The sequence below is a fragment of the Phacochoerus africanus genome, chromosome 1 (genome assembly GCF_016906955.1).
Source record: "Phacochoerus africanus isolate WHEZ1 chromosome 1, ROS_Pafr_v1, whole genome shotgun sequence".
Classification (NCBI taxonomy): domain Eukaryota; kingdom Metazoa; phylum Chordata; class Mammalia; order Artiodactyla; family Suidae; genus Phacochoerus; species Phacochoerus africanus.
In genome coordinates, this window is record NC_062544.1 from 150,134,991 (window position 1) to 150,148,482 (window position 13,492).

The 13,492-nt window shown below is 39.5% G+C and overlaps 1 protein-coding gene across 1 annotated transcript in view; it reads right to left on the minus strand.

Annotated features, from left to right (window-relative positions):
• The window catches only part of C1H3orf20 (chromosome 1 C3orf20 homolog), a 106,066-nt gene that overhangs the window by 49,764 nt on the left and 42,810 nt on the right, over positions 1-13,492 (minus strand). The window contains exons 6-7 of the mRNA XM_047754637.1: positions 11,125-11,277; positions 10,136-10,256 (exon numbers count right to left, since the gene is read on the minus strand). Coding sequence (XP_047610593.1) covers positions 10,136-10,256; positions 11,125-11,277 — 274 coding nt within the window. The remainder of the gene's footprint in view (positions 1-10,135; positions 10,257-11,124; positions 11,278-13,492) is intronic.

A 13,492-nucleotide genomic window follows, 5' to 3' on the forward strand; every position in this document is an offset into this window, starting at 1 on the left:
CTGAACAACTGTCAACCAAATGGACTGGAAACTTAAAAAGATATCCCACTCCAGAAGACAAAGAGGAGGCCACATCAAGATGGTAGGAGGGGTGATTACAAGATATAAGCAATCCCATACCTGCCAGGTAGACAGTCCACAGACTGGAAAGTAACTGTATCACAGAGACTCACCTACAGGAGTGAGAGTTGTGAGCCCAACATCAGGTCCCCATGCCTGGGGATCTGGCCTTGAGAGAAAGAGCCCCCAGAGCGTCTGGCATTGAAGGCCAGTGGGGCTTGTGTGCAGGAGCTCCATGGCACTGGGGGAAACAGAGATCCTATTTTTGAAAGACATACACAGGCTTTCATGTGCACTGGGTCCCAGGGCAAAGCAGAAGCTCCATAGGAATCTGGGTTAGACCTGACTGCAGTTCTTGGAGTATCTCCTGGGAAAAGAGGGGGTTACTGTGGCTTGTTGTTGGGAAAGGACATTGGAGGCAAAGCGCTTGGGAATATTCATCAGCATGTGTTCCTCTAGAGGTGGCCGTTTTTGGAAACTCTGGCCCCACCCATCAGTGCTGAGAAGCCCCAGGGCAAACAATAATCCAGGTGGGATCACAGCCCCACCCATAAGTAAACAGGCTGCTTAAAGCTCCCCCAGGCAAACAGCTGCCTCTAATCTCACCCAGAGACAAAACCTCACCCACCAGAGGGACAGGAATCAGCTCCACCTACCAGTAGGCAGGCACTAGTCCCTCCCATCAGAAAGCCTACAAGTCCCTGTACCAACTGCAGCCACAAAGGGGGTTAGACATCAGAAGAGAGGTACAACTCTACTGTGTGTGAACAGGTCACCACACCAAACACCTATAAAAATGAAAAGGCAGAGAACTATAACTCAGAAAAGGGAGCAAGAAAAAAACCCAGAAAAACAGCTAAGTGATCTGGAGATTATCAGCCTCCAGGAAAGAGATTTTAGACTAATAATGCTGAACATGATGCAAGATGTTGGAAATAAACTGGAGGCAAAGACATAATTTACAGCAAACCCTGAGCAAAAAAATGTAAGATTTAAAACTTATGCAAGGAGACATGAAAAATACAACAACTAAAATAAAAAAATTCATTAGAGGCAAACAATAGCAGAATACAGGAGGCAGAAGAACGAATAAGCAAGATGGAAGACAGACTAGTGGAAATCACTGATGCAGAAAGAAAAGAGAAAAAAAGATTGAAAAGAAATGACAACAGTCTAAGAGAACTCTAGGACAATTTTAAACCCACCAACATCAGTATTACATGGGTGCCAGAAGGAGAAGAGAGAGAGAAAAGGACAGAAAAAATATTCTTAGACATAATAACCGAAAACTTCCCTAACATGGGAAAGAAATCACTCACTCAAATCCAGGAAGCGCAACGAGTACCATATAAAATAAACCCAAGGAGGAACACCCTGTGACACATATTAATCAAACTGACAAAAATTTAAGACAGAGAAAATACTGAAAGCAGCTAGGGAAAAGAAACAAATAATATACACAAGAACCCCGATAAGGTTATTGTCAGATTTTTCAGCAGAATCTCTGCATGCCAGAGGGAGTGGCACCACTTACTTAACATGATGAAAGAAAAAAACCCTCTAATCAAGATTACTTTACCCAGCAAGGTTTTCATTCAGATGTGAAGGAGAAATCAAAAGCTTCACAGATAAGCAAAAGCTAAGAGAATTCAGCACACGAAACCAGCTTTACAACAAATATTAAAGAAACTTCTCTAGGCAGAAAAGAAAGGTCACAACTAGAAACAAAAATACCACAAAGGACAAGGCTCACCAGCAAAGGTATATATACAGTAAAGATAGGAAATCATCCACACACGAATATGCTACCAAAATCAGAAATCATGAGGAGAGGAGAGTACAAATGCAGGACACTGGAGATGCATTGCAATTAAGAGACCAAAAACTTAAAACAATCTCACCTATATATATAGACTCCTATATCAAAACTTCAGGGTAACTGCAAACCAAAAATCTACAATTGATACACAAACAAATACGAAAAATCAACTCAAATACAACACTAAAGATAGTCATTAAACCAGAAGAGGGGAGAACAAGAAGGGAAGAAAAAAGAGCAACAAAAACAAATCCAAAGCAATTAATAAAATGGCAATATGAATATACATATCAATAATTACCTTAAATGTTAATGGACTAAACACCCCAACTGAATACAAAAACAAGATCCATATACATGCTGTCTTTGAGAGATCCACTTCAATCTAGGGACACATACAAATTGAAAGTGAGAGGATGTTATGATGATCATTGTACAACTATAAATGTAATAAATTCATTGAGTAATAAAATAAAAAATTGAGAGGATGAAAGAAAATATGCCATGCAAATGGAAATCAAAAGAAAGTTGAAGTAGTGATACTCATATGAGACAAAATAGACCCTAAAATAAAGAATGTTACAAGAGACAATTATGGACATTATGAAATGATCAAAGTATCAATCCAAGAAGATAGAACAATTATAAATATACATGCACCCAACATAGGATCACCACTATATATAAGGCAACTGTAACGACCTTAAAAGGACATATAGACAATAACACAATAATAATGGGGGAATTTAACACCCCACTTACAGCAATGGACAGATCATCCAGACAGAAAATCAATATGCAAACACAGGCCCTGAATGAAGCATTGGCCAGATGGACTTAATAGATATTTATAGGACATTTCATCCAAAAGCAACAGAATACACATTCTTTTCAAGGGCACAAAGAACATTCTCTAGGATTGATCACATTCTGGGCCACAAATCAAGCCTCAGTAACTTTAAGAAAATTGAAATCACATCAATCATCCTTTCTGACCACAATGTTATATGACTAGAAATCAACAATAAGAAAAAAACTGCAAAAAAACACAAACACGTGGAGACTAAACAATATACTACTAAATAACCAATGGATAACTGAAGAAATCAAAGAGGAAATTAAAAAATACCTAGAAGCAAATGATAACAAAGATACAACACTCCAAAACCCATGGGATACAGCAAAAGCAGTTATAAGAGGAAAGTTTATAGCAATACAAACCTACCTCAGGAAACAAGAAAAAGCTCAAATGAACAACTTAACTATACATCTAAAGCATACAGAGATAGAAGAACAGACAAGACCTAAAGTTAGCAGTAGGAAAGAAATCATAAAGATCAGAGCAGAAATCAATGAAGTAGAAATGAAGAAAACCATAGAAAAGATCAATGAAATGAAAAGCTGGCTCTTTGAAAAAATCAACAAAGTTGATAAATCCTTAGCCAGACTTATCAAGTGAAAAAGAGAGAGGACTCAAATAAAAAATTAGAAATGAAAAAGGAGGAGTTACAATGGACATAACAGAAGTACAAAGGATCAGAAGAGACTACTACATGCAACTATATGCCAATAAAATGGAAAACCTAGAAGAAATGGACAAATTTCTTAGCACATTTCTTAGAAAAGTTCAACCTTCCAAGACTAAACCAAGATAAAATAGAAAAGATGAGCAGACCAATCGCAAGTACTAAAATTGAAACTGTGATTTAAAAACTTCCAACACACAAAAGCCCAGGACCAGATGGCTTCACAGGCGAATTCTATCAAACATTTAGAAAAGAGCTAACACCTATCCTTCTGAAAATATTCCAAAAAATTACAGAGGAAGGAACACTCCCAAACTCATTCTATGAGGCCACCATCACCCTGATACCAAAACCAGACAAAAATACCACAAATAAAATTACAAGCCAATTTCGCTGATGAACATAGATGCAAAAATCCTCAACAAAATACTAGCAAACCCAAATCCAACAATTCATTAAAAGGATTGTACATCATGATCAAGTGGGATTTATCCCAGGGATGCAAGGGTTCTCCAATATCTGCAAATCAATCAGTGTGGTACACCACATTAACAAACTGAACAATAAAAACCATATGATCCTCTTAATAGATGCAGAAAAAGCCTTTGACAAAATCTAACACCCATTTCTGATAAAAACCCTTCAGAAAGTGGGCATAGAGGAAACTTACCTCAATTATAATGAAGGCCATATATGACAACCCACAGCAAACATCATTCTCAATGGTGAAAAGATGAAAGAATTCCCGCTGAGATCAGGAACAAGACAAGGGTGTCTGCTCTCATCACTACTACTCAACATAGTTTTAGAAGTCCTAGCCACAGCAATCAGAGAAGAAAGAGAAATAAAAGGAATCCAACTTGGAAAGGAAGAAGTAAAACTATCACTATTTGCAGATGACATGATACTATACCTAGAGAATCCTAAAGACTACCAGAAAACTGTTAGAGCTCATCCATGAATTTGGCAAAGTCACAGGATACAAAATTAATGCACATAAATTGACTGCATTTCTGTACACTAACAACGAAAGATCAGAAAGAGAAATTAGGGAAGCAGTCCCATTTACCATTGCATCAAAAAGAATAGAATACTTAGGAATAAACCTACCTAAAGAGACAAAAGACCCGGACTCTGAAAATTGTAAGACACTGATGAAAGAAATCAAGGATGACACCAACATATGGAAAGACACATCATGCTCTTGGATTAGAAGAGTCAATATTATCAAAATGACCATACTACAAAGGCAATCTATAGATTTAATGCAATCCCTATCAAATTACCAAGGACATTTTTCACAGAACTTGAACAAAAGATTTTTTAAAATTAAAAAAAAAAATTTTTTTCCCACTGTACAGCAAGGGGATCAAGTTATCCTTACATGTATACATTACAATTACATTTTTCCCCACCCTTTTGAACAAAAGATTTTAAAGTTTGTTTGGAAGCACAAAAGACACGGAATAGCCAAAGATATCCTGAAAAAGAAAAATGGAGCTGGAGGAATCAGGCTCCCTGACTTTAGGTTATACTACAAAGCTACCGTCATCAAAACTGTATGGTACTGGCACAAAGACAGAAATATAGATTAGTGGAACAGGATAGAAAGCCCAGAATTAAACCCACACACCTACAGTCAACTCATCTATGATAAAGGAGGCAAGAATAGACAATGGAGAAAAGACAGCCTGTTCAATAAGTTGTGCTGGGAAAACTGGACAGCTACATGTAAAAGAATGAAGTTAGAACTCTTCCTAACACCACAAAAAAAATAAACCCAAAATGGATTAAAGACATAAATATAAGACCAGATACTATAATACTCTTAGATGAAAACATAGGCCAAACACTCTCCAACATAAACCCCAGCAATATCTTCTCGGATCTACCTCCTAGAGTAATGACGATAAAAACAAAAGTAAACAAATGGGACTTAATTAAACTTAAAAGTTTCTACACAGCAAAAGAAACCCTAAACAAAATGAGATAACACACAAAATGGGAGAAAATATTTGCAAATGAAGTGAATGACAGGGAATTCGTCTCCAAAATTTATAAACACCTTCTGTAGCTCAATACCAAAACAACGACAACAATAACAACAAAAACAACCCCATCAAAAAATGGGCAGGGAGTTCCCGTCGTGGCGCAGTGGTTAATGAATCCGACTAGGAACCATGAGGTTGCAGGTTCAGTCCCTGCCCTTGCTCAGTGGGTTAATGATCCGGGGTTGCCCTGAGCTGTGGTGTAGGTTGCAGACGCGCCTTGGATCCCGCATTGCTGTGGCTCTGGTGTAGGCCGGTGGCTACAGCTCCGATTCAACCCCTAGCCTGGGAACCTCCATATGCCTTGGGAGCAGCCCAAGAAATAGCAAAAAGACAAAAAAAAAATCAAAAAATGGGCAGAAGATCTAAACAGACCATCCTCCAAAGAAGACATACAGATGGCCAAAAAACACATGAAAAGATGTTCAATCACTCACTATTAGAGAAATGCAAATCAAAATCACTCTGAGATACCACCTTACACCAGCCAGAATGGCCATCATCAAAAAGTCTACGAATAATAAGTGCTGGAGAGGGTGTGGAGAAAATGGAACCCCATTACACTGTTGGTAGGACCGTAATTTGGTGAAACCATTGTGGAAAACAGTATGGAGATTCCTCAGAAAACTAAAAATAGAATTACCACTTGATCTAGCAATCCCACTCCAGGGCATCCATACAGAGAGAACCATGACTTGAAAAGATACATGTATTCCAATGTTCATTGCAGCACTCTATACAATAGCCAAGACATGCAAACAACCTAAATGTCCATCAACAGAGGAATGGATCAAGAAGATGTGGTACATATACACAATGGAATATTACTCAGCCATTAAAAGGAAAGAAATAACAGCATTTGCAGCAACATGGATAGACCTAGAAATTATCATGCTAAGTGAAGTCAGTCAGACAATGAGACACCAACATCATATGCTATAATGTACATGTAGAACTAAAAAAAGGATACAATTAACTTCTTTGCAGAACAGATGCTGACTCACAGACATTGAAAAACTTATGGTTTCCAAATGAGACAGGTTGGGGGGTGGGGGGATAGGATGAGGGTTTGGGATGGAAATGCTATAAAATTTGGTTGTGATGATCATTGTACAACTATAAATGTTATAAAATTCACTGAGTAATAGAAAACAAATGAACAAACAAAATTATCCAACATGTGACAAACAACTGAACTGTGAGCCACTTTCACAGGTGTTGAAATGATCAGAGAAGGACTTTATAGCAGCTAATTTAACTATACTGAGTGATCAAAGGAAAATATACTTGTAATGAAGGAAAAATTACAAAATCTCAGCAAAGAAATGGAAATTATATGTAAAAAAAAGAACCAAATGGAAATTCTAGAGTTGAAAATATATACCCAGAATTTTTAAACTTCACAGGATTAGCATAATAGTAGAATGGAAATGACAGAATGACGTCAGTGAACTTGGAGGTAGATCCATGTAACCTATGCAATCTGAAATGTAAATAGAAAAGTACTGAACAACAGCAAAAATAACAGACTGTCAGTGACCTTTGGGACAAAATTATTAAAAAGTCTAAAATACATGTAACTGGAATCTCAGAAGAAAAGGAGAGTGGAGCACAATTTCCCCCTAAAATAATGGCAGAAGACTTTCCAAATTTTGTGAAAGATGTGAATTTACAGATTAAAGAAGTTTAGTAAACTTCAAAAAGGATTTATATGAAGGCAACTATACCCAGACACAGCACAGTCAAACTTAGAAAACTAAGAAAGAAAATCTTGAAACCACATAGAGAAAATGAACAATGATTTGAATAACTACAGAGTTCTCATCAAAAACTATGGAGGACAGACACAGGAAGACAATAGCTTTATCAATTTTTAATTTTGTGTGTGTGTGCTTTTTAGAGCCGCATCTGCAGCATATGGAAGTTTCCAGACTAGGGGTTGAATCAGAGCTGCAGTTGCTGGCCTACACCACAGCCACAGCAATGCAGGATCCAAGCTGCATCTGCAACCTACACCTCAGCTCTAAGCAACGCCGGATTCTTAACTCACTGAGTGAGGCCAGGGATCGAACCTGTATCCTCATGGATATTAGTCAGGTTTGTTAGCACTGAACCATGACAGGAACTCTAAGAACAGTATCTTTAAAATGCGAGAAAGAAAAAAAGTCAACCAGAATGCCATATCTAGCAAAAATATTCCTTCATAAAGACATTTTTTGACATGAAAGAAAACAGAATATGTTGCCAGTAGATCTGCATTTAAGAAACTGTAAAGAAGTTCTTCTGGCTTAAGAGAAATGTTACTGGGGGAAACCTAGATTTTCAAAGAGGAATGAAAATGCTGGGAACAGTAAATATGTGGACAAAAAACAAACTGGCCACTGCAGCCTCCTACACAGCATGCAACTCCTCAGCCTGACATCCAACGCCTCTACTCCATGATGCATAAGACTCTTGCCTTCTTTTCTTTCAAGAGAAGTACTTATGAACTTTTAATAATGCTGCCTGAGTCCCAACTCCAAGCCTTTACAGATGTTTTTTTTTCTCTACCCAGAATGCTCTTCCTCCTTTTCTGTGTATCTATGTGAATCATATGCACACACATTCATGTTACGACTCAAGGCCACTTTGTCTTCCAGGCCACCCACTCCTGACTGCACCAGCCCCTACTGTGCATTTCTGCATGCAGCTCCAGGGAACAGAAAAAGGAACCCAAACCCACCACTAAGACACTTTAGTGATATCAAAGCACCTTCCCACCACTGTTTGATTTAGTTCTCACAAAAGCTGTGTGAAGTTGAGGGGGAGGCTCTGGTGACCGACCTTGTATTGATCAGGTACCAAGACTCAGAGAAGCTGAGTGGTTTTCACAAAGCTGAACAAGCCAGGGTTTGGAAGAGCTGACATTAGTATTTGACTCCTCAGATCTTCATCCCAATTCTCTGTCCACCTGGCCATACTGACATATAGCAATGGTACCTGCCAGCAACTGATTTGTTGATTTTTGGATTGTAAACAACTACTAAAAGTTAAATATCTCAATATACTCTTGGACTGGGAGTCCTGGATCTGGTCAAGCAATAGAAAGACTTGTGAAAACTACAAAATCCAGAACCATGAGAGACCAACTGCATCAGAATCCGTCTGGGGCTATGCCTGGGATCTATACTTTCGTTTAAGTCCCATGGGTGATTCTGATATGTAGCCACAACTGAGAACTCTTAACTGCATGACTAATTGTAAAATGGCTGAAATGAATCATTTTAGTCTGGACTGTCTTTTAATTCAGACAGTGGTCCCTGGGAGAAGGCAGAAATGGGTGCGGGCTGGAGTACCATGAGGACAGGAAGTCCGAGCAGGGCTTTGAAGGAAGGAAAATTTGGACTGGCACAGAGAGCTGTATTTCAGGCCAGTGAGGGTAGGAAGGGTGAGACATGTTAAGGGATTGAATGTTTCTGTGCAGAGGTATGATATATAGGAATTGAGATGTAATAATGAGAATCCAGAGGCCAATGCAGAGGATGAACAGGAAAGGCACGAGACAGGATGCTTGAGACCCACCATGAACTCCAAGAGTGCCTCTGTCCTGTAACTCTTTTTTTTTTTTTTTTTAAATAGCTGCACCTGTGTGTGGCTTATCGAAGTTCCCAGACTAGGGGTCAAATCGGAGCTGCAGCTGCCAGCCTATGCCACAGCCATGGTAACACAGGATCCAAGCCACAGCTGTGACCTATGCCACAGCTTGCAGCAATGCCAGATTCTTAACCCACTGAGTGAGGCCAGGGATTGAACCTACATCTTCATGGACATTGTGTCGAGTTTGCAACCTGCTGAACCACAACAGGATCTTCCTGTCCCATAACTCTTACCCTGGGTGGATTCTATGTTCTGTGATCTCTCTCTGAATCCCAACCCCGTGAGATTGTCCCTCTCACAGCCTTTATCCTTCTCTACCATGTAGTCATTGTTCCCTAGATTTTTGGGTTCCTTGACTGGTCTCATCTATCTTTCTATCCCAAAGATTTGTGATTTTCAACAATGGGTAATTTTTTACCCTTTAGAGTCATTTAGCAATGTCTGGAGATATTTTTGGTTGTCACAACTAGGAAAGAGGGTACTACCAGCATCTAGGGGGATACTAGTAAATATCCCACAATACATAGTTATAGTAGGCCAGGGATTGAACCCACATCCTCACAAAGACAATGTCAGGTCCTTAACCCACCGAGCCACAATGGGAACTCTGACTCTCAGATTTTTATTTGTTTGTTTCACAAATAGTGAAAATATGAAAACAAGAATTGGGGAGGCCAATATAGAATTACTAACTTTTCTACTGCCACATATAGGGATTAAAAATAAAACAATCAACCATTATAACAGTTACTTCCTTAAAAAAAGGACATTTTAACTAGAAAAGTATAATATTATAAATAATAAAAATAAAATATGAAGGCTATTACCAAGAAAGTTCAGTACAGCATTCAATAGTTGATTCAGGCTAATGAAAAGTTCACTTTAGCCAACCCTGGACCACGGCCATCCACCTTGGGAATCTCTGAATGAGATTATAAGCTCCTTGAGGCCAGGGCTCCCATCTTCCAGGTAGCCCTCTGGTTCTTAATGGTGGGCAGTCCAGGTAAGGCTGCTGAGGAAGCCCCATCTCTGCTGCCCACCCCTACCTTGTATTCCAGAGAGAGCAAAGTCTCTGTCTTGGAGGTCCAGCTCCACTTGTGGACTACATAGCCTTTGTAGTCATTGGTAGTTCCGCCTTCCTCATCCAAGATCAAGACGTATGGGCAGCTAGGAGAGATACAGAAATGAGGGGCTGTCACCAGGCTCCTGAAGGAAGCCCTCATCACTACAGGCTACAGGCAGGCAGGGGTATGGGACTCTGCCCCAGCTGGAGAAACTGTGGACTCCTGCAGGCAGCCCCGCTTCCCATGCCTAATAGGGTCCAAGGTCCCTTCACATCTGTTGATGCTACTGGGGGAGTCTGTTGGGAAGGGCAGGTCTGAGGGAGATGGTGGAGACTCAGATCAAACCCAAGAGGGATAGAAATGGAATGTGTGCCTAATGCCCAGGAGCCTGAGCATGTAAGTCATCAGGCACCAAAATGGGAAATGGAACATCACTAACAGGAGAATAAGTCATTCCTACCACGAGTAGTTCCTTAGGAAAATCAGACAGAATCAACATTTGGCATACTTCTCTTAAAGACGCCATGGAAGTAGTACCATGGCCTCTCTTCACTGTTTCCTGGCATAAAATATTTCTCTTCCCTACAGAACTCTTCCATGAATCCTGCCAACAGTCAAGATCTTAATGCTCTGGGGGTACAGTGGAATATGGTTTGAGGAGTTCCCTTCTTATTGCCTGATATGCAATAGAAAGACTTGTGAAAACTAGTGGGTTAAGGACCTGACATTGTCTTTGTGAGGATGTGGGTTCAATCCCTGGCCTACTATAACTATGTATAGCAGCAAGTGAGGGCTTCAAAGCACCTATGTTCCTACAGGTACCGCTTTGGCCCTGCCCCACTGCCTCCCCAGATCTCTAGATACTTCCTAGTCCTTTCTTTTCCCATGGGCTCATATATTCTACCTCAGTGGCCACCTTGGTCACCCTCAGAGATATTTCCATGGGGCTAAAATTCCCCCAAACCACTTACCGGGCCTTTAGGTTGTGCTGAACGCAGCCCTGGCCTTCAGCACTGAACATGGCCAGGAAGGAGAAGCTGGGTGTGTCATTAAAGAGGCAGGTGATGGCTCTCCCTTTGCAGCATGTGGGGATTTGACACATGGCAATGTTCCCAGAGGGATAGCTGGCACAAGTTGTTAAGTAGAACCAACAGAAAACTCTCCAGGTTCTGCTTCATGAAAAGCAAGTCTACATGTCAAAGTGTTTTAGCTATTTGATACATCATTCCCAGTCTTCAAAGACCATACCTGCACTTTGTATAAGTAACAACTAAATGACTATGGAACCAACCATGCCCCAGGTGTTTCCCTATATCCTCTTTCTATTGTTCACAACCATCATGTTGTATATAATATTATCTTCATCCCACAGTGGAGTAGTGTTTCCCTGAATGTAAGGGGTTTCTTGGGATGTGAGACTTTCAGTAATAAAATCAGGAAAGTCCCAGAAAAACCAGGATAAGTTGTTCATCTGACAGATGAAGAATCCAGCAAGCATAAAAATGATTTGCCTCACATCACATCACAAGGATGTGGTAGAGCCACTATGTGAATTCTGAGGCTAGAGATATTTCTCATGTGGTCAGGCTAATGCCCTTCTGATCAATCTAGGAGAGCAGACAATGTCTCCCTGTTCATTTTCCACTAAGGAGGCACCAAGGAGCACTGATCTTGACTAAAGCCTTTATGTTGTGGGTAGCTACTATCTTTTTTGTAGGAATTTCAAAAGTGCCCCAGACAAGAATTTCAATGGCTGGTATTGGATTTCATTCTCTTAATCTTTCCCCACTCAACTTATACAAAACAAATAGAAATTATAAAAAAGTAACCAAAAAGAAATTATGGATATGAATAGTACAATAAATAAAATTTAAAATTTACTAGAGGAATTCCCATCATGGCGCAGTGGTTAATGAATCTGACTAGGAACAATGAGGTTGCAGGTTTGATCCCTGGCCTTGCTCAGTGGGTTAAGGATCCAGCGTTGCCATGAGCTGTGGTGTAGGTCGCAGATGCGGTTTGGATCCCACATTGCTGTGGCTCTGGCCTAGGCTGGTGGCTACAGCTCTGATTCGACCTCTAGCCTGGGAACCTCCACATGCCATGGGAGCAGCCCTAGAAAAGGTGAAAAAATAAATAAATAAAATTTACTAGAAGGGGTATTTCCCATTGTGGCACAGCAGAAATGAATCCAACTGGGAACCATGAGGTTGCAGGTTCAATCCCTGGACTCACTCAGTGGGTTAAGGATCTGGCATTGCTGTAAGCTGTGGTGTAGGTTGCAGATCACACACTGCTGTGGCTGTAGCATGGGCCAGCAGCTGTAGCTCCAATTCAACCCCTAGCCTGGGAACCTCCACATGCCACGGGTGTGGCCCTAAAAAGCAAAAAAAAAAAAAAAAAAATTTACTAGAGGGATTTAGAGAAGTAGAAAAAAGAATTGGTGAACCTGAAGATAGAGTAACCAAAATTATCCATCCTAAAGAGCAAAAAGAAAAAAGAAATGTAGAAAAATGAACAGAATACAGGAGACCTGTGCGACATCATCAAGTGGACCAATGTCTGTGTAAAAGGAGTCCCAGAATGGGTTGGGGGGGGAGAATATTTGAGAAAATAATGGTTGAAAACTCTGCATTTCTTAAAAAAGGCATGAATATACACATTCAAGAATCTCAACAAACTCCAAGTAGGATAAATTCAAAGAGAGCCACAATGACATATTTTTAACAAAGAGCATAAAGACAAAGATGAAGAAAGAATCTTGACAGCACCAAGAGAAGATACTTGTCATGTAAAAAGAATCCTTAATAAGATAAATGGCCAATTTCTCATCAGAAATCAAGGAGGTCAGAAGTACTGCAATGGAATATTTAGAGGTGGGGGAAAATCTATCAACCAAGACTTTTATACTGAGCAAAACTACCCTTAAAAAATGAAGGAGAAATTAAGACTTTCCAGATAAACAAAATCTGAGGGAGTTCACCATTTACATCTTCCCTATAAGAAATGCTAAAAGTTCTTAAGAATTAAATTTTTAAAAAATACTTGGCAGTAACTCAAAGACATACAAATGAAAAAATAAATAAATAAAAGAATACCAGCAAAGGTGACTATATGTAAGTAAATATAAAATTTGGTATTACATTATTTTTGGTTTCTATTTCCTGTTTTTTTCCTACATGACTTGAAAAAACAAATGCATAAAATAATAATTGTAAATCTATGTTAATGGCGCATTTGTATAAAAAGCTAATTTCTGTTAATAACAAAATAAAGGAGGAGGAATGGGGCTGTATAGGAGCAGAGTTTTATACGCCATTAGTATTAACCAACTGATAT